Source organism: Falco cherrug, chromosome 2 (assembly GCF_023634085.1).
Source record: "Falco cherrug isolate bFalChe1 chromosome 2, bFalChe1.pri, whole genome shotgun sequence".
In the NCBI taxonomy this organism is placed as follows: domain Eukaryota; kingdom Metazoa; phylum Chordata; class Aves; order Falconiformes; family Falconidae; genus Falco; species Falco cherrug.
In genome coordinates this window covers 22054749-22082164 of record NC_073698.1, presented here as the reverse complement: position 1 = coordinate 22082164, position 27416 = coordinate 22054749, and the positions used below count along the sequence as shown (strand labels likewise).

Below are 27416 nucleotides of genomic sequence, written 5' to 3'. Positions count from 1 at the left end.
TTGAGCTGGACTCCAGTGATTGATTGATTTTTTTTTTTTCTTCTTCCTTTGCTTTTTCAGATGGGTATGCATTTTCTCAAGAAGAACACGGTGTTGTTTCCCAGTCGCAAGTTGTTCGATCCTACGATACAACCAAAAGGAGAGCAGAAATAGAATAAATGGTTCTTTACTCGATGGGTGGTGGGAATAATGGGATTTGGATCAATGCATCCACTGTTAACACATTCTTGACTAGGGTTGGCAGCAGCAGCCAAAACACCAGAGAACTCATTTCTGTGGCCTTAGCCAACAAGTTTCTGTATTCTCCCTGCAAACCTTGAGTACGTATTGTGGGGGGAACATCATTGTTTGAATTCAGTTGCAAAGCTTTGCCTAAAGTTTTGTTTATGTTGTTATGAAGCCTTTGACTGTGCTATGTGAGGTGTGAAATTAGAAACAATGTTTTACCACTATTTAAAACATCAGCATAAGGTTGTTCTGGGAGAGAAGTAAAAAATTTATGTTCCATGAGAAATCGGCCTTTGCTTAATTGGAACGGGATGCTGAGATTTCCTGTTTTGTTACACGCAGACCAAGTGCACACGGCTGCATGCAGACCTTACTCCCCCTAATATTCACTGTTTACTAATTTGGCGGAAATTTTTAACAGACAATTCGGCATAACATTTTTGATTGCAACACTGTAGCTAAAAATGCTTATTTGCCTTTCTATGACAGAGTAACAGAAGATAGCGATGAATTACTTGGAATGTTTCTTGCCCTCTTATAGGACTTATTAATGCTCTATCTTAGCTTTCTAAAACCCAATAAAATAGCTTACAAAGCCAGGATGTGGAAGGCAGAGAGCTCAGCAGGGCAGCTGTCTTGAGTACATGGCATTGTGCACAAAGATGAACTCAAATAGGTGCCTCCTGGTAACTCTTCATGATGCATTTGGATGTGCACTTCAAACACAGCCTGATCCCATGATCCCATTCCCACTTTAAGAACAGAACAAAACAGTGAGAACTTAAAGGGTGCAAGCTTTTGCCAGATGTTGAGAAAGAAGATGTGCATCCACACAGGAGGCTGATACTGTAACCCTAAAGAAGCATTCCCCTGGCCAGTAGGACAGGTTTGCAAAGGGAAGTCAGGAAGGGTTTACACACATGCGTGCACCCACATGTACACAGACAGAGCTGGTCATTGTGAAGAGAAGACCTGCCGTTTGTTTGTTCAGTCAAACCAGTCCCTCTTCTAGATCTGATCCATCACCAGGCTTCCCAACACACTCGTACCTGTGAGCCCTGGAAGGAATGCTGGCTCCACGGTCTCACTGTGCCAGTGGGACAGACGTGCTTTTGCATAGATTGGAATTTTGAAAAAAAAACAAAAACTGGGGCATAAGTTAAAGCTGAAAGAGCTCTTAGAAAGCTTACGCTGTCCTCCAGACAAGTTCTATTAATTTTAGTCACCAAGCCATGTTTCTGAATCATATACAGTAAATACTGCTGTGTTTTAGCCAGGTTTCGTAGTTAATGTATATACTACATCTGTGCATTTAGAAAGTTGGCATTGTTTTTTGCCCTATTGACCATCATCCAGAACTTTTTATAGATTTAAAGATATCTGAAAGCAATTTCAATACGAATATTTATGTTCATCAAGGAAAAGAAAAATGCCAGCCTGGCCCACCGGCTTAACCTTCCTTAAGGGTTGCAAGTAAATGCCAGCACTCAAGTGTTACAGTTCAATTCCCAACGCCACCTCAGAGGCTCAGTCCCCTTCCGTGTTAAAAACCAAATTTTGCTCCTGCAGCACCAGGCAGGATTGCTCTTGGATTAGGCTGATGGCACAGAGGGAGAAGTCATCACCTTCTTTCTGCAGCGCTAATGAGACAATTATGCAATAAGCGAAACATGCAAATAATTTTGCCATAGGCATGAATGTCAAGGGGCCAAGTGTGGGTGTATGTGTTTTCTGGGAGACAAATTTTGTTTAAAGGCACAAATACTGGTGCAGAGAATAAATGAGGGGAGGGTAAACCTGATCCCAGGAGCTTTTAAATCTTAATGCTGATCGAACCTGTTAAACACTTTCTTTTATTTAGAAACAAAATCTGTTTAGGAAATGTGTGGTGTAAGCCTGTCCTCAAAACTGCTAACCGTTCCTTCCTTTTGTAACAACACAAGGAAAATTAACTTCCCACTGAGACAAAGTGAGATCAGCTTAGTCTTTGTACTCTAAGCCACACACTAAACGTTGGTATGTAAACAATTTGGAGGCTTTTCATGAGGATACAGAACAAAACTTTTTAAAACCTCTGGATAATGAAGAAGGGCAAGTAAATGTGTTGAGCGGAGAATAGAAACAATCCCGGAGTCTTTCCTGTTCTTAACTTAGCGCAACAAAATTTTACAAAACATAATGAGAGATGCTGGGGAGGAGCAGCTGTCATCTAATGTAATTTATTTTATTAGTGCAGACTATGGGCTGTATCATTTTGACCTCTCTGTAAATTGAGGTCAGTGTGTGTCACAAACACAAACCCTCCCTAGAGTGAATGGTGGCTTAGATCGAGGTATGTGTGTTGGTTGTCAGCTCAATGGGAATTACACATGGGGTTTGTCACAGGGCTATACAGTATGTGACACTGGGGGCTAGTGGGTCAGACTTTATCATCACTGTAAGGCCTTAATCTCTAGCAGAGTTAATCCTGTAGAGCCCACCCAGGTCAAGACCTGGCATTCTTCTTGTTCTTTGGAGTCATTACAGGAATTAATGTATTGTAATATGCTGTAGCCTGACTGTTGGAGATGCTTGTCTTGGTGAGCAATGATGAGGTGTATTCCAGTGGTGTGTTAGCAAAAGGAGAATGGCAGCTGCTCTGCATCAACAGAATTCTTTGTTCATTAACGCAAATGCATGTAGCAGTAACAGCAGCCTTTGAAAGCACTATGTGAAAGTGTTATCAACTAGACAGGGTATTGGAGCAGAAAGAATGGGAGATTTCTGCTTGATTATCCAGACTTAACTGCCTAGCGCTGGGCAGAAAAGTGGTTCTTGGGCAGCTCTCTGCACTGACCAAAGTGAGGGTGGGTGGGGGGTTGGATATTCAGAAGGAAGTGGTGATTTTCCTGAATTAAACCTGGATCTGGTTGCTTCTTTTTGTAATGCCATAATTGCTGCTTTGCATAGAAGCTGTTCCTTTAACAATTGCCTAGTAGCAAATTAAAGCTGGTGAGCTGGAGCCCGAGGTGAGCACTGCTGAGAAGTCTGCTGACATTTTCTTTTCTTTAACAGGGCTTCAGGTCTTGCTGTAGGGAGCTAGCAATGGAAGTCAGTAATAACTTGTCAAGGAGAAATGGTGAATAACCAATACAAGTATCTGAGTCAGACTAAGCAGCTAACGTATCTAAGAGCGTGTGTGGAGTTAACGTGAACTATATGGGCTGTAAATTAAGATAACAGTCAAGCCTCACTGATGTGCACTTCACTAGACCACGTGGCTCTTAGTGCACACCAGAAATGTGCAGTGTCTTCCCCTGCCTCAGCCAGCAAATAGATGCTGCAGAGAAGTCTCGTGTTACCAAGATCACATTGTTTTTACAGCATATACTGGATTGTGTTTGCCGGGAGACAGTCAGTGTCCATAAATAAAGAGGAAAAGCTCAGGTGAACCAGAATAAGTGAAATGCAGGGACCTGGTGTGCCACTTGGTCCTCTGTGGACAGCCCCACGAGCTGGAGAGGCCTATGGTCCTCACGCTGTCCCTGTCCTGCAGGCTTATTTTGTCCTTTGGGGCTAACTCACCAAATCTGCTGTTTTGCATTGCCTCTAGTCATCAGTGCAGGCTAGTGATACCCTATTTACATTCTTCCTTGGTTTTATAAATGATGACTTAATTGCATTTTTTAAATACTCTGAGGACTCTACTTTTGCTGTTCTGCCTCACAGCTGAAGCTTGAAGCAGAGCAGCCCTTGAGTGGGTGTTCGCTGCTGAGAAGCAATTCGGATTTGTCAGATTTCTCCCTAGTTTTAAGGCACTGAGGGTATTTTACCTTAATTTTTGGATCATCGCACAGTATGAATGCCTTAAACTTCGGCCAGTTTGCAGGGAGAGCTCTTTGTGTCTTTTTGAGTCTAACAATAAACGGTGAGATGGGTTGGAGGAGAATTTGGCTGTGTCTGTGCTGTACCCCAATGCATCTGGGTAGCAGTTTCCTTCTGAAATGTAGCACTGACCATGTATGTTCCTCAGTCTCCAGACAGCTGGGCTCGTTCTGTCCTATGTGGAAGGACCCTTGTACTCATCTCTTCCTGAGTTTGTCTGTATTGCAGCTCCACAGCTCCTCAAGGATGCTGAGCACTAAGCAGATCAAGACCCTCTTCCGTACCTTGTACCTGCAAGGTCCCCTGGGCACAGCCCTGAGGCTGCCCCACAGGCAGCTGTTAGAGGCACAGCCAAAGTGCCTTTCAAATGGGGAGAGTTTTGAATTCAAATCCAGGTATTGTTACTAGCCGTAACTCCTGATAGTCACTGCAGGCGGTATAAAGAGGTATAGAAGAGATGTAGAGTCAGCAGGTTATGAACCTGATGACTGCACTTGTACACGGCCCATTCCCATCCCGCTGGTGATCCCTGTGTGAGCAGCTGTGTCACTTGGCGAGTGAGTGAACAGGCAGCGACGCTTCTCCTTAGCGTGTTGCTTGTTTGCAGCCATGTCACTCTGCCTCAGAAGCCCTCTGTGCAGGAGCTCTGTTCCAGATCCTGCTCCGAAGGGCAGATCTCTAGCCATGCTGAGAGAGGCAGCCCCAGGGAGCTCCCGTTCCATGGCATGGTGGCATGGTTGTCTTCCTATCATGGACAATGCCTGGTGGGACTCTGCCAGCAGCAGCACGGGTAAAACAAGCTCCTTCAGAAGCACGGGCCCTGCTTCCTTGGAAATGACCTGCTAGTGCTGCTGAGGCCGGGCCTTGGACGTGAGCTGCGCATTCAGACAGGTGCTGTCTTCCCGGAGCTAGTTCTTCCTGGTGCTGAGCTTTCTGGGTTGACTGCAAGCAACTCCTGTTAGAACAGCGAAACACTCTTTTACCCACTTTCTGTACCATACATGAAAGACTTGGTGCTTTATTTGGTGAAGCCATACATTTTGATTTAAATGTGTTTTGTTTTGGTTTTTTAGAGCTTTTTTCTATATGGGGCTGGGGCAAGTCTCCTCAGTTTGATTACACAGTTAAACCAGCCCTGTTCCCATTTCATGTTCCCTAGTCTTATAATCTTGCTTACACTGACTTCTTAGACCTGAATAGCTCCAGGAGGGGGGGAGAGTTCAGATCCACTTACCTGAAAGCTTCGTTATCCTCCAGACACCAAAGAAAGCCTCTACTACCTTTCAGTGTTTGTGACCAGAGCTGTGTGTCTGGAGTAAGGCCACAGGACGGGTCGGTACGCTAAATGACAATACAATATATCCATATGGGTACGGAGAATAACTTTTTCCATACCTTTTCCATGCATAGCAGCAAAATTAATGGAGGCTTTGAGCCTTGCTGGCAAACAGAAACCAGAAGGTGCCCTGTGCCGCTTGGCCACACAAGCGAATCCCAAAGGTGGTGGCTTCCCGGTGACCTGCGGGAAGCTCAGACAGCTTGGCTGGGTTTATCTGGCCAGGAACGTGCTCCTGGATGGGCTGTCTGGAGGGGTGAAAGAACTGCGGAACGAAATAGCTTGGCCAAGACCGCTGCTGCTGTCAGAGGGGAGGGAGGGGAGGGATTCCTCGGGCTTCCCTGAGGAGCTGTGATGGAGCTTACTTCTCTGCTTCCTTCCTGCGGCTCTGGGAAGGGAGGAAGAGAGCTGTGTGTGTGCCTGCGGAGCTCCGTTACCTCCTGAAGCTGGGCTTTCTCTGGCGTCAAGCTGAGTCATGGGCTCGGAGAAAGGGAACGCGTCCCTGCCAGAAGCCCCCCTGCTTAGTGTCCTTTGGCACTGGCAGGTTGTTTCCTGGCTTATGGCAGATTGCTAAATTGTTTATGGGCTGCTGTTTGCCTCACGGACACTTAGGAATTGAGCACCGAAATTTATTTCAGTCCTGATGGGGAATATCATTCAGGGAGAGTTAATGGGACTTCTTAGGTGTTGCTCCTGGGCAGGTTCCTGTTCCATAGGCCATTGTTTATCTGGGGACCTGGGTCTTTTTGTGATAGAGTGTGAAGCCTAGGGGTTGTTTCATTTGGATTTCTGGCCTGCTTATTTGTGGTGTGGTCGGAAGGTAAAATAGCTGAGTGCTGGTGTTTCTCTAAAGCCTTCCTTTATGCATGGAAAAGGTGAGGCAAGTTCTCCTGGAGTCTGCCACGAGGGGATTGTTCTCCCTCAGTGTCTCTGTAGCTACTACAGAGAAATAGAAGTGAGTAAATGACAAATTCTATGTGGGCAAGTCCAGCTCTGGGCAGTCATGCAGGAGTTTAATGATGAAGAAAAGTAATACATTGCCAAACTGTCACTGCGTAGCCGGGAGGTCAGCACCCTTGTAATTACGGAGTGATGAAGCCAAGGGGAAAAGCCAACATTAACAGAAAGACGTGATTGTTTTAAATTCTGACTACCTTACTGGGTGGCTTCCCTGCGAAGATGTTCCAGATGTTGTCTTGGCATAAATTAATCAATTTCAAAACATCCGCACGGTTTCTTAGAAAACACAGAATTTAGCAGGCAGTGCATATGCTCCCCTCTGCCCTGCTGGTTGATATTTTCATTCACGAAAGGGAAGCAAGCACTTGCTCTTCTTGTTGTCAAGAGCTCATGGACTAGAAAGTTGCTGAAAGTTGCTTCTCAACACCCCCCCCCTTTTTTTTTTTTTTTTTTAAAAAAAAAAGGGGGGCTCCAGATATAAAGCAGTGAGGCAGCCAAGCCCTCTGGGACTGTGTGTGCATGTGTGTGTTGGAAGAGTCGTCTGACTTGAAAACCTCCCCCTGTCCCTCCTCCTGCCCCTGAAGTGCAGCCCATTGCGCTGGGAGGTCAAGTATTCAGCAGCTTCAGTGACAGGATCTTTAACAGCATCTTTTTCATCAGCGAGCCAAGTCATGTGCCCGCTTGTCTGTCATATCTGTACTCAAATCGCTTAAATATTGTTTCAGATGGGGAGGTTTTAATCTGGGTATGCAGAGAGGAGTAATGCTGTGGGGGGATGTTTAATTGGCTCCCAGCAGAGCAGCAGGGGTGCGTGGGTTTTTTCCTGTAGAAGTGTTACCATTTTCAGGTCCTATTAATGTCCTCTGGTAGTTTAAATACAGCATCGCATTACAGTGGAGTTTGTTTCCCTCCCAGACTGAATACAAATGAAGGTCATTTACTTGTATTTTTAGAAGGTTCAGAAAACTTAGAAAATTTGTAGCTTTGAACAGCATTGTTGACTGATGTATGTCTGCAGAAAAGTATTTCCAATAAACCTTTTATTAAAGCAATCCAGTGGACCAAGGCTTGTTTGTTTTATCCCCCCCACTAGTTTTGTAGCAAGCGTTCAATGTTAAATGCATTTGAGGTTTAGCCTGCAAAGCTGGTGGGTGGATTGTTTTTATTTTTTCATGACCTTTTGGGTGTGTTTTAAGGGCCTGTTAATGCCAAGAACAAGGCTCAGATTCCTTTAGTAGCTCTCAAATAAGGCCCCAAACGCAAGGCTAGTACGGCAAAATAAGAACAGTGCTGGTGAGCTTACAGTAGGGACCTGATATTTGAATAGCATCTCGGGGATGGGGAGAAACTATTTTTTTTTATATAAACTAGATGGACAGATATTCTTCTACAAATGGTATATCTGATCTCAGCAAGGCTTCACCAAAATAAACCTTGGAAGGAAATCTTTTGTCCTGGTTAAGTCACGTAGACACAGCAGGGGAAGATTAAGCCCTAAAATCTTTGCTCCCTTCTTGCAGCTAAATTTGAAAGAGGCTTTTTTTAACCCTGGGCCTGCGGGCGCTTGTGTTCGCGGGGGGTGAGCGGTCTGACGGTGCATCGAGATGTGAGGTGTTGCAAAGACCATGAGAGATGTCTTTCTGCAAACAATCCTGAGTGCAGGGCCAGGATCTCTCCTGCTTTTGCCTGATCAGGAATATCACGTCCACTTTCCGCTGATGGTGCTGAGCGGACGCTGCTGAGCTCACTTGCGTTGCCTCACCTGGAGAAGCATCTCTCAAGCTCACTTGCCTCAAGCAAGACTGACAGCGTGAAGCACCGCTCAAAGGCTCTCGTGTCGCCAGTAGCTGTGCATCCATATGCTCTGGGGGACATGTGCTGTGATCCTCTCTGCTACAATATGTTCGTTTCATTTAACGAGTATTTTTTCATAGCGAGCTGTGAACCACCTTGTCCTTCATGCTGGACCTGCCGGGAAGCTGGAGGGTGGCACACTGGAGAGCCTCAGCAGCTCGGTCTTACAGCTGGGCTCAGGGCACAGCCAACTCGAGGCAACAGCATCATCCTTCCTAAGAAAAACCATCGCATGTGCACCGAGTCAGGAGTGATACTGAGCCACAGCTGAAGTTAAATTTTCAGAGATTGGCCTTACTCAATTTTTGGTAACCATGGGGAACACACTTTATAACAGCCCTACAGAAAGTAAAAGTGTATGAGCTCTAACAAAGAGATCTTTTTGTTGCAAATATTATTAGATGCTGGAATTAAACATTTTATCAGGAACTAAATGCATATTTATATATAGTCTGGCTAAAACTTTTCCTCCTTAGGGTGCTATAACTTGATGAAAGTTTTTTTTTCTTTATAGATTGCCAACAGAACCGCTTTTAAGAGCATAGAGAGACTTTTCTAAAACAACAAATTACTTCTGGATATTTTAAATTGGGAAACAAAAAAGGAGGTGTAGGCCAACTTTCGCCTTTTCCCTTTACGAGTCATCGCTTAAGCACACTTCAAAACACTTTTATCCCAGAAGCCAGACCTAGTACCTGCTTTTCCTTTGCAGAGAAATAAAAAGTGAGCGATGACCTTGTTTATCCCTGTTGTGCTGCGGTAAACGCCTGCTCCTTCCCTGGGCCTCCGTAGCAGCAGTCTAGCCCGCAAGCGTGTAGCAGCAGGAACTTCACTGTATGTAAAACTGCTTGCACATCTGGGCAATCAATTATGCCAAAGGAAAATTGATGATAAACTTGAATGAGCTTCGTTCAGTTGGTGGTGGGAGAACTTGATGCGTAGCTGACTGCTGCCTGCACTGTTGTTTCTTGCACAATGGGAAATGATTCTCAGAATTGTTAAATATAATGGATTGCTGCTTAAACCCCTTATTAGACACATTAGTTGACTAATCACCTCAGAGACTTTCCCTCTAACAGTTTGACAGGCAAGACTGTGAGAGCGTCTCATGCTCATGTCCCAGAGCCAAATATTTGCTGGAGCAGCTGTTAAGTCCGTTGCCGGCAGACTTCGGTGCCTCATACCAGACCAAAGGAGAATCAAAGTCCCTAAACCCGTAGATTAATGCTCAAGTCTGAAATGGGAGCATTAAAAAATAAAAGTGTAACTGAGAAAGGTCTGGTTGAGGAATGTTAAGCAGGAAGATTTCAGAAACATAATCCCTTTCTGCGAGCGCGGGCTGCGGCAGTACCCAGCCACCTAGCACAGCCCTTCCTCCAGCACAGCCCTGTGTCTCTTCCAGCTCCCCCAGCATGTGGGGTGCAGCAGGTAGGTCCCCTGAAACTTGGAAGGAGTAGTGGGTATCCTCTTGTTTCCTCCTTGGCAGGAATGTGGGGATGCAGAGAAACGAGGCTTGAAACATCACTGAAAGCCACTGCTGGTTCTTGGGTGTCCATGCTGAGGAGGGAGCTCTAAGGGCAGGTGGTGAGCGGGCTGCCCAGGTGGGAATGGAGAGCCACGCTGGCCAGACCTGGCTGCCGTGGCCACACTCAGATGGGACACGTGCCATGAGGAAGCTTGGTAGGAGGGAGCTCATGTTGCATTTTGTGCCATGATTGATCTGATGGACCGTGGGGTGATGGTGGAAGAAGCGGTCCTGGTTCCCCTCTGCATTTCTCATGGTATCAGGTGCTGCCCCTGAGGGTGTCGTGTTGGAGCAGGAGGGGACACTGAGCTTGCTGAGTCACTTGAAGTGGGGCCTTGAGTGACGAAGCTACGAGTTTTCAAGTCGTATTGTATTGGCACTTAAATCCTACAGTTGAAGTGCTTGGGAGCCTCGGCTCTCACATCACCTTGTGTCTGATGGCTTGGCTGGCACTGACCTACAGCCTGATCACAAACATCCAGCACAGCTGTCACAGTAAAACAAGCAAGACTGGTTTGTTGGTCCTGATGGATGCTGTGGAGCTGGTGGTGCTTGCTGGTAACCAGTACAGGCAGCAGATACACCTCCTGGTCCCTCAGGAGAAAGAAAATGACTGGAAGAAAGGGGCTGTGGGATGGGTTGGGTTCGTACAGTGCACTGGTTTTGTAACCGTGCTGGTCCATCTCCCCGCTCCCTTTCTCCGTGTTGTGGAAGGAACTGCCTGCAAGCATGCTAGTACCGGCCTTTGTCTGGAAAAAAAATTTAATGTGGCCCTAGCGTCAGCTCTTTTGGATGTACCTGGTATCAGAGCTGGAACGGCATACCTGTATCGTACATGTTAATTAAATCTTGTATAATGACTTTACTTATTTACCTGTACATAGTAAAGGTAGCATTTTACCTTTTAAACCAAGAGCCTGATTCTGACTGGACAGTAGGTCTGCAGCAGTTGCTTTTGGTTTGCACCGATGTAAACCTGAGAATCACTTTTTCCCCTGTAGCAAGACATTTACAGTCATGTGCAGACTGTCTGGTAAGTGAAGTCAATAGGATTCTTTCTCTAAAAAGCAAATATTGAGAGAATTAGCAGCTGCATAAGGTAATATTTACCATTCAGGTAATAAATCATGGCAGAGACTGCACAACACGCTCTCATCCTCGCCTTGGAGGAGCCGTGTCCTGTAATGGGTCAGGCTTGCTCTGGTCCGAGTGGCCGCAGCCCCATCGAGCTCCGGGAAGTTTGTGGCCCAGCTAAGCTCGCCTCCGTGCCCAGCAGCATCAGGCACTCTGCCAGACTGTCCTTGCCAGCCTTCAAAGTACATTCCAAGCCTGACTGAAGGAAGTTACTCAATATCCTGGGAGGGAGATAGGTAAGTAATTTTATTTTATTACTGCGTTAACATTGCCATCTGACGTGATGTTCACTCGCCCCAGCTTAATAGCATTGATAGGATCCAAAGTGGTGCCTTCCTACTTTTTTGTTTTCAAGTTAACCTACAAAGACGTGTCAGCCTGGGCTGTGCCCTGAGCTGCTTTAGCATTAAACACAGTGAAGGCTTCATGCAAGGCAACTCATCTTTTGACTTAATGTTTTTCAGTTTGATGTATCATTGTTTGCCTTGATTTTGTTTGAGGTTTTCTGAAGGACTGATAACAGCAAACAAGGGATTGCTTACCTGAAAGTGAGGGGCTATCACGTTGAGAAGAAAGGATGTTATTTCTATTCTTTCATGAATATTTGAGGTTTTTCTTTTTGCTATTATGAGCCTAAATGGGTGAAAAGAGCCTATGACAGCAGACAAGATTCTGTTTTCAAGGTTTAAGGTGAGTTATCTTTCATATTTCCTGCCATACTGTTGACAGTGCAGACAAGATATGGAGACAGTGTCCGTGGAGAGCTGTGCATACCCACCAGGCCTTGCCCATGCAGAAGGTGACTGGGTTGTTACCTGTGTGGTTTCATCTCATCAGAAATAACCACCAAAATCAATAAATATTAAGAAAAAGTAAATTCACTTTCTTTTGTCAAAGCCAGTGAGCAGTACAGTGCTGGAGGCACATGCAATCTGAGAGCTGTGATTCCCATTACACTCCAGAGAGGCTTTTCTTCCCTCTTCTAATGAAAATCAGGGAGTAAGCAGATACTCAGCCTCTGAAACAACTAGCAACTTTTCGGCCATGCCTAGTGAAATGTTTGCCTACTTGCTCTCAGTATTTAGAAAACCAGGAAGGCATCACCTTTGATGTTGAATGGGCACATATCCTCCTAATTAAGCTGTGCCTTGTTAACCAGCTGCCCCCATCCAGCGCAGCTGCCCCTGTGAGAAGTCCAGCTTGGCAGCCGTGATGCCCGGCTCCCTGCAGGGCATAGGGCTGGCGTTGGGGCAGGCAGGAGATGGAAGAGACACAAAACCCAGGGAAAACATCATGGACAAGCCAGTGTGGAGGAGCTGGAGAAGGTGAGAAGTGCAGGGTCATGAGCCAAGTGAAAAAAGCCTGGGGTCAGTGTGCTGAGATTCTCCGGATACAAAGAACAAATGAAGCCAAGCAAATACAACAGCATTTCTGTGGGCGAATTACAAGATGATAAGTGTTGTGACCAAAAGGGGTATTTCTGCAGTGGGGAGGGAGAAACCAGCCCTGCACCAGGGCTGTAGCAGCTCCCCAAGGGGCAGCTGTGCCCAGGGCCAGGTCCAGCCCAGGAGGTGGGCACTGGCACGCCCCAGGGCACTGAGCCGAGAGATCACCCATGCCAGCCTCACCTCTAGGGCTTGCCGCAGGTGGGAAAATGCTGACGGTGTTTGGCTGGTGCAAAGCAACCACGCCGTGGTGTTGGCTCACATGATGCCACATGAACCACCACGTGGTCCAGTGTGGTGGGCATCTCCCCGCTGCTAAGGCGTGGGAGGCTGTTACAGCACCATTCAGGTTGCACAGAAATACTGGCACAGGGATTAAATGCTCTGCTACAGGACAGGGAACACTGTCAGCCCCCAGGGAGGGTCTTGTTGAACTGGCTCCATTCAGTGCGGATGGGGAAGGGGAGAAAGGATGGTACAGGCCTAAGTTCGGTCCATTTGCAAGTGATCCTGGGCAGGAAAATGTTGCAAACCCCACTGAGGACAGAGAAATAATACAAAGGGACCTACAGAGAAGCAAGAAATATGAGCAGGAAACAATAAAATGAGATTCAGCTTGGAAAAATACAAGGGAATACATGTAGGGAATAATATTTAGTAACAACTTCAGTGGGAGGAAAAGAACGGGAAAGCAGAAAATCTGGAGGGGAAAGAAGAGCTCTGGCAAGACCAAAAGCGAGCAGCAAATTAGCTATTTGAAAGGGAGGTGCTGAGGTTAACGTGCTGCGCTGGGACCCACACCCCAGCTCGCTCTCCTGTGGGCATGTGGGCCAGATGTAAGCAACATCCTCCACTTTCCCCTAATAAACGCGGCAATGGCTGCTAACAGCTGTACAGGGGCACGCAAACCCCATGCTCATGGGGGGCGGGGATGGGCTTTGTCCTCTGATCATGCCCAGCTGATGGGTAAGACACTTGACAGCACTTCTCCACGTGCGTGTTATGAGGGGGTCGTGTCGCCGGTGAGGGCACTGGCTGCCGAGGGCCCACAGCACCAGTGGTTGAGTTACCTGCTAGGGGAGGTTGCATTCTTTGTGAAAGGAGCTGGACCTCCTTTAAGTTGCTCTTAGTTCATTTTGTGTAGGTTGGGTCGAGTGTCCTCGAAGGAGAACTAAGGGTGAACTTAGATACATCTCACAGGCAACCAGCTATCACCCAGCTCGGTTGGCTTTTCACCTCTAGCAAGTCACCCCACTCTTTTGCAACAGAGACAAGCTTGCTCGGGGGTAGCTGCTTATGAGTAGCTCGCTTGGGGTTGGAGGCAAGCTTCAGTTCGCTGTGCTTGCTGGTTGTTGCTAAACCATGATGCAAGAGGTACAAGGCTATATCTTTGGTATTTGTTGCTTGGAGTTTTTCACTGTTATTTCGTCTTTCTCTTGCAGTTCAGGACTCTGTTGCACCAGCGGGTCTCTTCTATCGCCTATACTAAGTTAAGGGAACGTTTTAGTTAAGTAGAGGAGTGATTTTTTTGATTAGCTTTTGGCATTGTAGGTTGGGCTAGAGTGTGGCTTTCAAGACGATCTGGCGTGTGGCAGATATCTTTCAGGTGTAAGCTGAATGCTTTGTTTTTATAGCTACATCTTGGTGTGCTAAGTACACCTTCTGGTACACTTACCTTCTTACGGCTTACCTCATCTTCAGCTGGTAGGGGTGTTAGCTATTAGGGTTAGTAACTTGTGAGGAGGGTGACAGGTGGTATGTACGTGCCTCAGGGCCAGCTTAAAGCAAGCTTTATTGTCTCACTTTACTGCTAAATCCACCTTCCAGGGGTGATTTCACTCACACCATGAGTATTCTGGTCTAGAAGATGTAGCCCATTTCCTCCGCCCCATGGGCCATACCTTGACCTGTTGGTTGTACTAGCGGGAGTAGGCTGTTGTGCTCACAGCGAGGCCCTCCGTCGGGTGAGCCGGTGGCAGGGTATGCAGGGTGTGTGGGCTGCCTTGGCAAGGAGGGCTCGGGTCTATGGTGGGTCGTTGTTTACAGAACAGGCTCCCTAAGGTGGATTTGGGGCACCGCCAAGTTCTTCTGGTTTTAAGCGTTTGTGCTCATAGTTCCCAGGCGGATGCTTTGGTGGGGCAAGCATCAGGATTTAGGGCTAGGCATGGTGGGGTGTCTAATCCCAGTTTGTGCCCTAACTTTCGTGAGGTTTGATTAGTCAGGGGTGCTAGGATCATTTTGAGGTTGGCTTTGGGGGCATCTTCAGCTTACGGCAGCTCAGTTACATTTTGATCCCAGTTTTTGTGATAACCCTTGGCTCACTCTTTATGCTGTGTGACTGTTGGTTTTGGTTCCTTGTGTAACCACGGTGGTGGCTGGCACAAGATTTACCAACCCTGGAGTGCTGCTATAACTTAGTCAAGCTTACTCTTATTGCTCAATGTTAAGTACCGCTGAGTACCCGTGGGTGTGTGGCTGAGCAAGGTGGTTGGGGCTACAACTGTGTTGAGTGTGATGCCTGCTCCTTTCATCTTAGTAAGAGGTTCAGGGCATTTACAGTGGGCCGCAGATACTTGCATGTATATGTCGAGCCAAAACCAACGGTAAGGTTAGGAGTAAGTCTTTTTTTCTCCCTTGGTGTATAGGTTAGGCTGTCTTGGCACCTTCAGTGCCGTGCTTTATTGTAAGCTGCAGGGACTTGTTCGTTGTTCACTCAGTGTTATGTGTTGGGCCTTGGGAGAGGGGGGTGGCCTTGTCTGAAGTTTTAGTGGAGAAAGGATGAGAGTTTTGGGGTGTCACTTATTCATGTAATTTCAGCGCTGAAAACACGTGGAACACGATGAAATTCATGGTGAATAAATAAACGTGGCTTTGAGTGGGATAGAATAGTGAAGAGGTTACTGGTGTTGCTTGGGAAAGTAGAGGGAGTGAGAGAGTAATAAGCTACGTCTGACAAGCATTCATAAACAGCAATACGTGTCAGTGTTAGCGGGGGTAACGGAGTGGAAAACAAAGTGCATCAGTGTCAAGGTGATTCCCCAAACACACAAACCATCTCATTCAGTAGCTCCTGAGTAACAGACCGCCAACTGCATGATGCCCAGGTCTTAGATTGTATTTACCCAGTGCACTGGAAGGGCAGCCTGAAGACACCCAAAAAAAAAAAAAAAAGAGAACAAGAGAACAACAAGTGCTAAAGAGGGAAAATGCCATAATCAGGGACTAAACAGCTGATAAATAGCCTACCAGATGACTCATGGAAAAGCGAGGTTTGGGGAATGGGCAAGTTGTAGCCCTGACAGAGGAACCAGAAGCGCGAAAGAGCAAGTTGTGCTAGGAGTGTAGGGGGAAAGAATGATCCCGAAGCTAATCATGCAGGGCCTTATGTGCAACGGCAGATGTTGATTTCATTCGAGAAGAATGATTAGTAGATAACCTGATACCTGAAACCGGTCTGGCAAGAAAGGATTTAAGTATTATGACCTGCTACCATTCATGGTATGGGCTGGAGCACTGTCATATCCTGGAGAAATTATTAATGTATAGAGTCGAGGGAGATGGATTTAGTCCGAGGGGATAGAGTGTATATTCCGTGTGTCATTACTTAGATAATCCTTGACAGTATAGGTGGCTGCAGGTAGGGGGTGTGCGTGGTTATGCAGCAATGGGTTCAGTACATACATTAGATGTATTTACTACGTTGAGTTGTAACTTAATGGGGTAAATATATTAATGCACTATTATACATGGGGGGACAGGGGGGCACAGTGAGTTGTGGGTGGATCTGGGGGAGCTGTAGGATAACTTGGTGCAAAAATGCCAGCTCAGGGCTGGCGGGAACTCTTAAGAGGATGTGCAGTCTTCATTCTTTGGTTTACAAGACCCATGTTTTTATAAACTATTAGAATGTTTTTAGTATTTAAGGATTTTGTTTTCTAAGGCCCCGGTGAGGGGAAGAAGAATTAGAAGGATTGTGAAATAGGTGAGGGAGGCTTGTTGACTGGTGGTGATGAATGGGTGTTCTACAGGTTGGCTGCCTGCTCATGTTAGGACAAAGGGGTTGGTGACGAGGACTCAGAGTAGTAGTTGGGAGAGGGGGAGGAAGGTTATTGTGCATTGTTTGGATTTATGGAGGAGAGGTCTTAAGAATTGTACTAGTACAGAGGCGGCTAGTACTAACACTCCATCTAGTTTGTTGGGGATTGAGCATAGAATGGCGTATGCAAATGGAAAATATCACTCAGGCTTGATGTGAGGGGGTGTGACTACTGGGTTTGCTGGTGTAAAGTTTTCTGGGTCTCCTGAAAAGCTGGTTTTTGTGCTGTTCCCCTGCATGGCTCAGTGGTTTGGGCACCACGGGTCGGCCAGGCCCCTGTCTTGGTCTAAGCCATCGGACCAGCGTGGGCTGAGCCCAGCGGGATTGCCTATAGCTGCCCTGGGGCACTGCCGTGCCCACAGTTCCCCTTGTGAGGACACTAGAGGTGTATGTGCTACGGGCAAACCAGTGCCAGCCCAGCTAGGATGGATTTTGCTGGCTTCTCCCCACCATCGTTACTGCTTACCGTGCACGCGGCCACTGAGCATGGCACACTGGACGCTTCAGTGCCTTAAATAGGTAGCAATGTTCAGAAACAGGCACTGAAAAAGTACACCACATACTTCAAACTGCCTGCAAGCAGGAAAAAGGAGAAATTGTTTAGGGAAGTCTGGGAAGATGGAACTGAGTAATGAGATGAAATTGCACAAGCAAAAAGGCGTATGGCCTCTCAGGGCGGGTTTCCGTCATCCCACACGGAGCTGTGTGACCTGCCCTGGAGAGCCCCACGGGAAGCGCTCAGCCAGGGCGGCAGGGTGGGTGAAGTGACTGCGGGAGTGTTTCCATCACTCTGTAGCCTTATAAGGCTAAAAAAGTATTTATGGGCCACGCAGCAGGCTTAGAAGTGTGGCTGCAATTTTTTCTAATCCTCGTATTTTTGGCTCTTACGCTGTAAGGGAGAAGATCAGCTCTCCTGTGGAACAGATGCATGTTCATTGGTAGGACCTGGAAGCTGCCGTGCCCATCCTGGTCCCAGGTCCGAGCCCATCCCTGGGCTGCCACAGCACTGCTGTGCAGCGGCGCTGCGCCGGGCGGGTCCAGTGATCGTATTGTACGTGGTGGGACTATTCCTTCTGAGTTGCAACCAAACAGATCCTGGTCTCAGCTAGCACTGTAGCCTATACAAGGTGAGTAAAGGCACCTCTCCTAACCACCACTTGTGCTTGCACAGAGTTGGTTTCCACACTCTTTCCCCATGCCATCCATAGTCACCATCTGCAGCAGGAAAAATCCTACCCCTCTCAACCAAGGAAAAAAAACTAACAAGCAAATATAAAAATAAAAAGCAAACCATGTGAAAAGATGGGAGAAAACTTTGACACAAACCTTTGGCCTTTCCTGCTGCAAAGTGCTCGCCACCTCAGCAAATCTGCTGTAAGCCATGGCTGACCCCTCTCCTTCCCTGCCAGCTTTCTGCTTCCAGCCCGGCTACTTCACCTCCCCCAAATGCCAGGAAGCCATACATAGCATTTTGGGATGCACTACAATACAGACTGACCAAGGCTATGTTCTTCCCAGACTGTTCTTTCCTGTTCATTTGAGTCATAAAGGTGCAGATCTGAGAAAGCCCAACTTCCCACCCATGCCCTTCCTGCTCCCCCAGCCGCCCTCCTGCTTGCCCTCGTGGTGCAGCACTGGCAGTGCCGGTGCTGGAATCACCAGTGGCAGGAGGGAGCAATCACTGTGAAAGCGGAGTGGCCTTGTCCCAGTCTGCGTTATGCACCCTTGCACAAGGGGGCTTGGTTTTTGTCTCACGAGGATGACGTTTGCTCAGGTGAGAAGGGTCCCTGTGCAGAAGGAGGTGGGGAACAGCACGGCCACTTACTGAGCTATGCACTTGAAATGCTTTGCTGGTAACTGTGAATCCAATTGAAAGCAAAAATTCTCTGAAAATGTGTATTTTGTATGCATGGATTTGTATGTATGCAGAGTATTTGGCATTAATTGGAAAGGGAGAGGACCATGGGCTCTACCCATCTTGCTCCCACCACTGGTCCCCAACCATCCCTGCGGCCACTGGGACGTGAGGCGTCCCAGCACACCTGATGCTGAGGTGCCCTCTCCCTGCTCCCCTTCCCTCCAAACCCTCAGACGTGCCCCACCATTCACTCAGCCATGTAAATTGTTGGTTTTGCTGTCATTCTTTAAAAACACAGCCAAAAAGCCAAACTTCGCTTTCTGCCAGGACTGGAAAACTGGGTTGGTCAGATGGGCTCTTGTAGACAGAGGAAACTGAGGGGAAAAAAAACTGTAACAAAGCAAACAAAGTCACACCATAAAGCATTTATTAAGAAACAAAGGGGCCTTTTTTCTTCGTTTGTAAGAAACACTTTAAAGCAAGTGCCCTTTCAGAGATTTAAAAGCTCTATCAAATGGTAACATTAGTTTTACATTATTGTACATGACATTTAAAAAGAACCCCACGACATCTCGCGAACTTCCTTTTATTACAACTCAGATTTCTCTGCCTTCAGTTGTAAATTAATTTCTACAGACTTAAATTTAACTTATTCTTTTATTTTTAAACAAGTAAACAATATACAAAGAGATTCACCTGAATTTCATAGGTCAGAGGAGGTGTCCTTGCCAGGGCAGGTGCAAGGCAGGCAGTGCATGCTGGTGCGGGGGCAATAGCTGGCTTGGTTCACAGTTAGAAAAGATCACACAGGTGTGGACAAGCTTGCCGTCTGGCCACCAGTTACAGACTGGGTCTCACCTGGGGTCGAGCACCTCCAGCTCCTGCCGGAGCCAGCAGCAGCTGAAGGCAGGCATGCCAGCCCCTGCGCCTGCCACCAGCTCAGCTTTCCAAGGTCAGCGTGGGACCAAGCTGTAACGTGGGCAGGTAAAACCCTACATCCCCACGAGACCCGAGTGCACGCTGGGTCCTTCAAAAGCCTGGCAGCACCCAGCTCTGGTGCACGTACTGCCTTTAAAGTTCCCCCAGGTGGTGTGGGCAGAGCAGGCACCCAGCACCTCCAGCAGCCGGGCGCTGCCTTGCCGAAGCCGCCCAGCCTGGCTGGAGGGGAAGCCAGGGCTCGTAAGCCAACCTTTCTGTCCAGGTCCTACATGCTGGATGGGCGATCACGGCCAGGAACAGCAGATCTGGGATAGACCGCCTATTCATTTTCCTACATCAGTCGTCAAACCGTTTCAGCCCGCTGCAGACTGCCTGTGTGTGGCATGTTTATGAGTAAACCGTTGGATCTGGCAGTGCTTCTGCACCTATGTGTAATTTAATAACAGACATACAAAAAATAGTAGTATCACAGTTATTGCTACATATTGATACAGTATCAGACAATAAGAAACCTTTTATCAGCTCTGGTCTGGTTACACTAATCGCCCAGTTTTGGTATATGCCCCCCAGTCCTCTGTTGCAGTGTTTTGGCTGAAGAGCAAAGGGATGGAAATGCAGAGACCTACGACTTTTTAAGAGACAAAACCAGCCTTAAATAGTTTGTTGCATCCAGGGTGATATATTACAATTAGCACAGTCCAGTTATTCCCAGCACACTGCTCATCTTCAGCCGGGAGAGGTATTTCTCCCCAGCTGAAACAAAGCAAGTCAGAGCCACCAGCTCCAGTGCAAAGCGTCGGAGCAGGGCTGGGGACAGGCTGGTGGGGGAGGAAAGAGCCCGTTCTCCTACGGTCTGACTCCACCACAAGCAGGGCTGAGGGCTGACAGCTTAGTGTGCAGTCACACGGGTTTACTGTTTCATGGGAAGTGAGGTTAAAGCAGGCGTGCCTGGAGTCACAGCGCGACCTTTCTCCACAAAGACAGCCTCTGCTCAGATGCCGCTAGCTGTACCAAAAGCTTTGCTGAGCATCAGGAAGAGCAAGCACCTGGTACCCTGTTTTTGCTAAAAAGTTCACAAAGATAAAGTCTGTGCAAACCACTACTGGGTCTTGATCTCGAGATAAAACCAAATCAAGAAGGGTTTCAAGTGCACTGGAAGGAAGAGCTGAATAATTCACGCTCTTCCAATTCCTACATAAATACCAGGGACAAGGAAAATCGGTCTTTGCAAGACTAAGCCTTTCATGGCATTTCACCCCAAAATAGGGAGGGGGTGGGGGTGGGGTGTGTAAGGAGCCACAGGGGCTGGTACCAGCACCCAGCACACAGGGATTGCACTGTTCAGCTCTCGGTTGTGATTGTCTGTAAAGCAATGGGAAACGTCATTAAGGAGCTGGGAGAGGAGAAAAGAGGTTTCTTAAGTACTGCCATCTTCTACAGTGTAACAAAACTCTTTCTACGAATTAATTAGGCAAATACTTCTGACCATGTCATACCTGAAGGGCACTTAATGGCTCCAGCATTTATCTCGCAAGTACAGTGATCTGAAATACATATGCATTTTCAGCGTAATCCTTTACCGCCGTAAATCACGCACTGGAATGAGAGCGTATCTGGCAACGTTAATTCAGAGATACCATCCTACAGTTTCTGGCAATGGACCCCGATGAAAATAAATTTATAAACACTGTCTGACATGCATGAGCCTCTCAGAATTATTTACAAGTGATGTTCTGGGAGCTTCGTTCCGAGGAAGCACTTCTCCTTCGTTCAGTTTAGATATTAAAATCTGCCGGGTGTGGAGGGGGAGGAAGGCGTCAGCGCTACACAGTCACAGCTGGGTACATCTTCTGTTCGCTGTTGGTGTGCGGGTAGGGAGACTGGATCTGCCTGTAGCCGCTCTGCAAACCGTCCAGGAAGGGGGGCACAGGGGTCAGCGGCATCGAGTCATGCTGCACAGCATAGCCCACGTACTGGGGGTGCAGGTACTGCCCCTGGTGTGGCACGATCTGGGTAGCCTGCTGGCAGTTCAGCACTGAGAAGTTCGTCGGCATGTTGACGTAGACGTTATTCATGGTCCCTTCTGGCAAACAGCAGTTGGTCTGGGACCTGGTCGGGGGGGCTCTGGCCCCCGAGTTGGCACTGGAGCTGGAGCTGGCAGCAGTGCTCGACTGGCGGGAGGAGGAGCCGCGGGAGGTGCTGGCACTTGGGATCATGGGGATCGTCTCCATCAGGCGGGTGCCCCCAGGGGCTCGGCTCTGCTGGGGCTCCTGCTTGGGCCGCAGGCATCTGCAGCAGCAAGCTGCCACCAGCGACCCCAAGATGATGAAGGCAACAAATACAGATCCAACGATAAGGAACGGCACGTAGATGGGCACTGCAACAGCAAGGAAAACATTGTCACTGGGGGGGCAAGGACCAACCGCAGCAGCTCTGGCAGAAGACTCCCCCCCTCACCCAAGCCAAGCCCCCCCACCCCCAGCACAGGTCAATGCAGGGTGAGCACTAAAAGCTGTGTGGGCAGCTGAGCGTTTTACACAGGCAAGATGAAAAGGGCTGCCAAAGCCAATGGCTAGCGTTTCCAAAAGCATCTTTAAAGTTACTAGCAGGGAGGCAAGGCCACTGCTCCTGCCTGGAGGGAGGACAGCTAGCTGCTGTTGATGGTGGTCTAGACCACATCAACCACTACTCCACACCTTACCAGATGGGGTCTCTGATACACCCTACTAGAAAAATCAGGCAAGAGAACGCTGGGTTTTGGTCGAGGGGCACAGGGTAGTCAAACACCAGTGCTGCATCACATCCCACTTCAGCACCAGCCCTCTCTGGTGCTGTCACCCCTTGGGGCAGGGAGGCAGCCAGGCAGTGACCAGGCACCAGCCACAGGGGCTCTGCCACCCTGCAGCCCTGGTGCAGAGCAGCCAGATGCGCGTCCCATCAGCTCTGGGTGCAGGGAGAAACCATGGGGGAGGTGGTAGGGCAACAGCTCCATGCTCCAAAGCTTCACTGCCAGCAGATGAGCAGCATCACTCCTTGCGAGGCTTAAAGAAGGGACATCAGGGCACAAAGAGTGAAGGGTGGGAGCATAAAGCGTGGGTGATGCTTCAGTGGTGGGGTCAGAGGCCTGACAAGGCAGATGGTGAACACCATCCCTGGAAAGACCTGGGCTCCAGTTGTTCTGCGTTCCCAGGGAAAAAGCTGTTTTCTCTGCCTCTGTAAGAAATCTGCATGGATATATCCAGGAATAATGAGGGGAAGGTGCCTCCCTTTAGCACTTGCGGATGCTCAGGACGACAAGCCTGGGCTTCATCATTCCCGCTGAAACCCGGCAGTGCCGAGGCACAGGTAGGGCTGTGGACCTCTACTTGACCAGCGCTAAGGCAGCCCTGGCACAGCAGCTGCCCCTCCTGCAAGTTACCCAGTGCCAGCACATGGCTGTGGCTCCCAAACCTGCCAACCAGTAAATATTAACCAAGAAAATGAATTGTCAAGAAAAATGCCTTGTTCTCAGAACTGCAAAAGGGGGGTTGTCTGGCTGCTTGTCAGACCAACTCCTTGCACAGCTAATTGGGTGGAGGAAGTTATAAGCAAAAGGGCCCATTTCTCCCACAATTTTAGCGCTTTTCTAACAAAAGGCTTGCAAAAAATCGGCTCTACTTCCGTGCCTGGTGCTGGAGTAGCTCTTGAGCAGGTGCACACACTTGCTACAGACTGCAGCAGGCAAGTTTTCTGAGAGTAAATCTGTCCTAATTATAACATCACTTCAGGCTACTTCTAGTGCATTCAGCGGGTGCGGACGGCAGCGAGGGCGCTGGGCGAGCGTGAGGCATCCCTCAACAAACAGCAGCAGAAAGGTAGAGTTTATCCTTGAAAGTTAATCTCGTCAGAAGTGGGGGCTCCCGAGTGGGAAGAACACCCGCAATTAGAGTGGGGGCCCAGCCAGAAGTCATTCCGACATGTCACCTTGCTTGCTTTGTTTGGCTCGTATGGGCCATTCGTCTCTTCCTTCCCACGAGGGGGGCAGAAGAGCCCGTTCGGAGCGGGGCAGAGCCCGTGCCCGCCGGGACGCGGCGTCGCCCCCTTTTAAAGGGGACAGGGCTGGACTTTCAGCGAGGGAGAGGGAGAAAGGGGCCGCCACGCCTGGGGCCCCGGCCCCCGCTCAGCAGCTGCGGACGGGCCGGCGGCGGGGGGAAGGGGCGGCGGGAAGCCCGCCGAGACCCGCGGGGGCCGGGCCGGGGCCGCCTCACCTGCCGCAACCCCGCGGGGGCCGGGCCGGGGCCGCCTCACCTGCCGCGCCGTCGGGGCCGTCCTTGCCGGGGCGGCCGGGCTCGCCGCCGCCCTGCCGCCGGTCGTTGTCGCAGGCGCCCTGGTCGAGGCGCGCCTCGGCGCTGGAGCAGCAGTACCGGAGGGCGCAGCTGCCGCAGCAAATGGTGGCGTCGCCGCCGTCGAAGCGCTCGGGGCACTGGAAGCCGTCCCGCCAGCCGCCCTGCCCGTCCAGCCAGCCGTGGCAGTACTCGCCGCTGGCCGCGGCCCCCGCCGGCAGCAGCCAGCCCAGCGCCGCCAGCAGCAGCCAGCACCGCCCGCCCCGCATGGCGCCGCCGAGGGGGCGGCGGGCGGGCGGCCGCCCGGTCAGAGCCCCCCCGCGCCGGGGCCGCGCCGCCCGGCCTCCCGGGGCGTGCAGCCGCCGCGCTGCGGGGAGTCTCGCCGCGGGTCCTGCCGCCGCCGCATGCCCGGCGCTGCCCGCGGGGTGCGGAGCCGCCGCCACCGCCGGGAGGGACCGGCCGAGCAGCGCGGGGGGGGGCGGCCGGCGCCGCTACTCGCGACTCCCTCCCCGCCGCCGCGCCGCCGCGGCCCGGCCCTGCGCCGCGCCCATGGGCGAAGCAGGCGGCAGCGGGACCGACCTCCGCCCGCCCGCCCGGGGGGCGACCAGCAGCGCGCCCCGTCCGGCGCCGCGCCCGCCACGGCCGCTGGGGGGGGCGGTCGCCGCGCCCCGCCCTTATAGGCGGTGGCGGCCCCGTGCGCATGCGCCCGCCCGACGGGGCGGCACCGCTGGCCCGGCCGGCCCGGCCCGCCGCGGGAGGGGGCTCCGCCGGGGGGCGGCCCGCTACCCCCTCCGAGAGCGGCGCGGCCCGGCGGGCTCCCCGCTGAGGGGTACAGCCGGGCCCAGCCCCAGCCCCCCGGGCGGCGGCCCCCCGGCCCGCCCCCCGGCCGTGGCTTTGCCTCCCCGCTCCTCCCAGCGCAGCGGCAGCGCCAAGGCGCGGGGATGCGCTTTCCAGCCCGCCCGAGCCGCTCCAGCGGCCGGGAAGTTTGTTGTTTCTCTCTCCTGGAAGCCGGCTCACGTGTTGCCAACCAAAACTTTCGCCACCGAGGGAGAAACCGCCTCTTTTTATTGAAAAAGGCAGAAACCGGGCAGCTCCGGTCCCTGGTGCTGTTCTTAAATCCTGCTGCCATCCTGCTGCGAGGAAGGTGACCGCACCGTTATGTTTATTTATTTCCCTCATTCTTTCAAGCTTTCCTTCTACAATTAAATCGTTGCTTCTCACGAACAACACACCGGTCCTTCCCCCTCCACCTTCATCTCCCTCTTTTGTTCCCTCCACCGCTGCGCAGACAGCTGCAGGCTTCCGCAGGGGTATTAGCCTGGACCAGCGGATTCTGGTCAAATTACGGCCCAGGTAATTAATTCCCTCGTGCTCCCCCGGCCCCCCCCCGTGCTCGCAGCGGTTGTTTCCCAGCCCCGTCCCCTCCGCGGCCGGGCTGGGTGCCGAGGCGGTTCCCACGCGTCTCCCGCCGCACCTCAGAGGGATCAGGAACCCGGAGCTCTGGGAAAGCGCGTCGTTACCGAGATGAAAAGCGGGATTGCGGCGCGACAGGTTCTGCATCGCCCGTATCGACCCAGCTGGACAAACGGGCAGAAACGCGCAGGAATTTTCCCGGCGGAGCCGGCGATGCTCCAGTCCCAAACCCGAGCAGCGGCTGCCGCGGCGGGGGGGGTGGGGGGGCGCCCCACGACAGATGCCATACCCTGGGCCCGCAGTGCCACAGCACCCACTGCCCCCCCTCCCCCGTGTGTGGGTCAGCGGCGAGGGACGGGGGGCGCCTGGGGAAGGAGCTAAAGCCACGGCCAAACGCGTGCGTCCACAGAGGTCTTCCGACAAGACCACTGTCATCACCCATGGCTCGGGCTGGCGTTTTTATAATAGGAAAAGCAGCTTCTTGATTCTTTTGTACGTGGCAGGTAAAATCCTTTCCCAGCCCCCTCCCTCACGTCCATGGTTGCACTGACCCCCGGGGAGGTATATCTCGTTCAACAGCAGTAACACGCTTCTGGAAGATAAGGCTTCTTCTACCTGTCTAGCCCACCTGTATTCCCAGTCAGGAGCCCTTGATCGCAACAAAATACCGGCACCAGATCCCTTGCCGAGATTACCTGTAACAGGTACTTTATATATTCAAGCTCAGAATTTGTCTCAGCTTGTCTGGGTAAAACCAGAGATAATAGCACACCTCATGATGCTTTTGTAAAACTTAAAAACATCTGGCACTTTGCAAAATGCTTTAGAACATATTCAGCAAGACTAATCAGCATAAAGAATTTTTTTCTAGCTGTCTTTACAAGCTGATCAGGTAATATCTGTATAATTTAAAGTGCACAAAAAAAAAAAAAACCAAACCAAAAAAAACCCACCAAACCCCAACACCAAACTAAAATATGCAAAAATGCATCAGTATAGCAACTATCTTTTCTACTCTGCAACTTTCTCACACACTTTGTGTCTAGCAACCTCATAACACTAGCTCAATCTATTTCAACATGAACTAAACCCATCACTAAGGCCCCAGAGCACAGGACACCAAGCTCACGGGGTCCCATCCAAACGATCACATTCAGCTTTTAGAAACAATTGAAACATCATATATATGTTAGAGTGGGTAAATATTTAAAGCCTAGAGATATTCAGTAATGCTCACATCATTTATAAATCTCTACTCTTTGCTTTATTTTTCTCTAGAAGTTTGAATTTTTACTCTTTCTACCAGGTGTAGTTTTCTGAGGCCTTTGGCACAGTAGAAATGTTCTTTGCCCTTCTTAAGCCAAATGCATGATCCCAGGAAAGCAAGTACCACATTTTATTTCAGTCATTTGAAGAACTCTCACACTGTTCTGTGATTCCTGAAAAATCTTCTCAAAGCAAGGAAAATAGTTAAAATTACTTTTGTTAGTCGTCTGAAACTGATAAAAGTGCATTTTCCGTAACATTTTTGATGCTTTGAACTGCAAACTGCCTGTGCAGCAGTACAGGGAGGAAGTACATTTACAGCACCGTACAGCTTTTCCAGGACACAGTGTCCAGCCACTGCGCTGGCCATGGCAGTGATAACCACACACCCGCACGCCCGGGCACGGAGCTGTGACACAGCTCCCTGTTCCAGTGCCAGACCAGGATGCTGATCCTTGCAGGCCAAGCTGCTGTGGGTTAATCGCCACCGCATGCTTAAATGACTGTGTAACACCGGTGTCTTCTTACCTTGTAGATTCATTTGGTCACTGCCTTGACAGGTATTGTCCTTATTGTAACAAAGGCTTTTTTTCTGTTTTACTACTACAATCCCTCTACAGATGGGAATTTTTCACAAGTATGTGCCTTCAGAGCACGGTGCTTTGCTTTCCTTAGGTTTGCAGGCCCCGTTTGCTAAAAGCTCCTTGCAAATGCAACTGCTTCTACATCAAAAAAAGACATCAGAAATAGGAAAGGCATGAAAAGAGGGATAATACAAAAGCACGTTTTTCATCTTGAACAGCTCCCACTTCAGAAGGGGGGAAAGCAAGGACACCCCACCTTGAGTCTGAGCTGCTGAACTGGTCACAGTGAGGTACCACAAACATTTGTCGGGGCTGGCTGTGGGCAGGAAGGGGAGAAGAGACAGGACAAATTGGAAGAAACTGTAACAACAAGAAACAACAGTGCCTCTCCCACTTGGGTGTCCATCTTAACAAATTCTCCAAGACAAAGCAGGAACACAGACCTGTCACCTTGTTCTGTATCTCTATTTTTGTTGGAATCTCTTTAGAGCAGGGAAAAGGAAAACCCTGTGACGCGACTCTCCAAGCTGCCGTGAGCTTCTGTGGGCGGGTAAGCAGCTCTTGCTGTTAGGGATGTTTTGCTTTCCCTGTT

At 49.8% G+C, this 27416-nt stretch overlaps 2 protein-coding genes across 6 annotated transcripts in view; one reads left to right on the top strand and one right to left on the bottom strand.

Annotated features, from left to right (window-relative positions):
* The window catches only part of ATP8A2 (ATPase phospholipid transporting 8A2), a 349977-nt gene extending 342537 nt beyond the window's left edge, over nt 1-7440 (top strand). For all 4 annotated transcript variants that reach the window (XM_055702611.1, XM_055702612.1, XM_055702613.1 and 1 more), the window contains one exon: nt 61-7440. In XM_055702611.1, the coding sequence (XP_055558586.1) occupies nt 61-158 (98 nt within the window). In that variant the 3' untranslated portion in view covers nt 159-7440. The remainder of the gene's footprint in view (nt 1-60) is intronic.
* Nucleotides 7441-18705: 11265 nt separating this feature from the next.
* SHISA2 (shisa family member 2) lies at nt 18706-24218 on the bottom strand. 2 transcript variants are annotated; one of them, XR_008731096.1, is made up of 3 exons: nt 23527-24218; nt 20736-21616; nt 18706-19664 (listed from the first exon to the last, which is right to left on the bottom strand). XR_008731096.1 is itself a non-coding variant. In XM_055703163.1 (2 exons), exons 1-2 carry the CDS (start codon nt 23828-23830, stop codon nt 21063-21065), a joined length of 858 nt encoding a protein of 285 aa, XP_055559138.1. In that variant the 5' UTR covers nt 23831-24218; the 3' UTR covers nt 18706-21062. The 2 variants fall into 2 exon arrangements, 1 of the variants encoding a protein (XP_055559138.1); XM_055703163.1 differs by having other exon boundaries at nt 18706-21616.
* Between the last annotated feature and the right edge of the window lie 3198 nt (nt 24219-27416).

Coding starts and splice junctions, on each gene's coding strand:
- SHISA2 (XM_055703163.1), bottom strand. CDS start 23,830: ATGCGGGGCGGGCGGTGCTGGCTGCTGCTGGCGGCGCTGGGCTGGCTG. Junction 21,617..23,526: donor CGGCCCCGACGGCGCGGCAG/GTGAGGCGGCCC, acceptor TTGCTGTTGCAG/TGCCCATCTACGTGCCGTTC.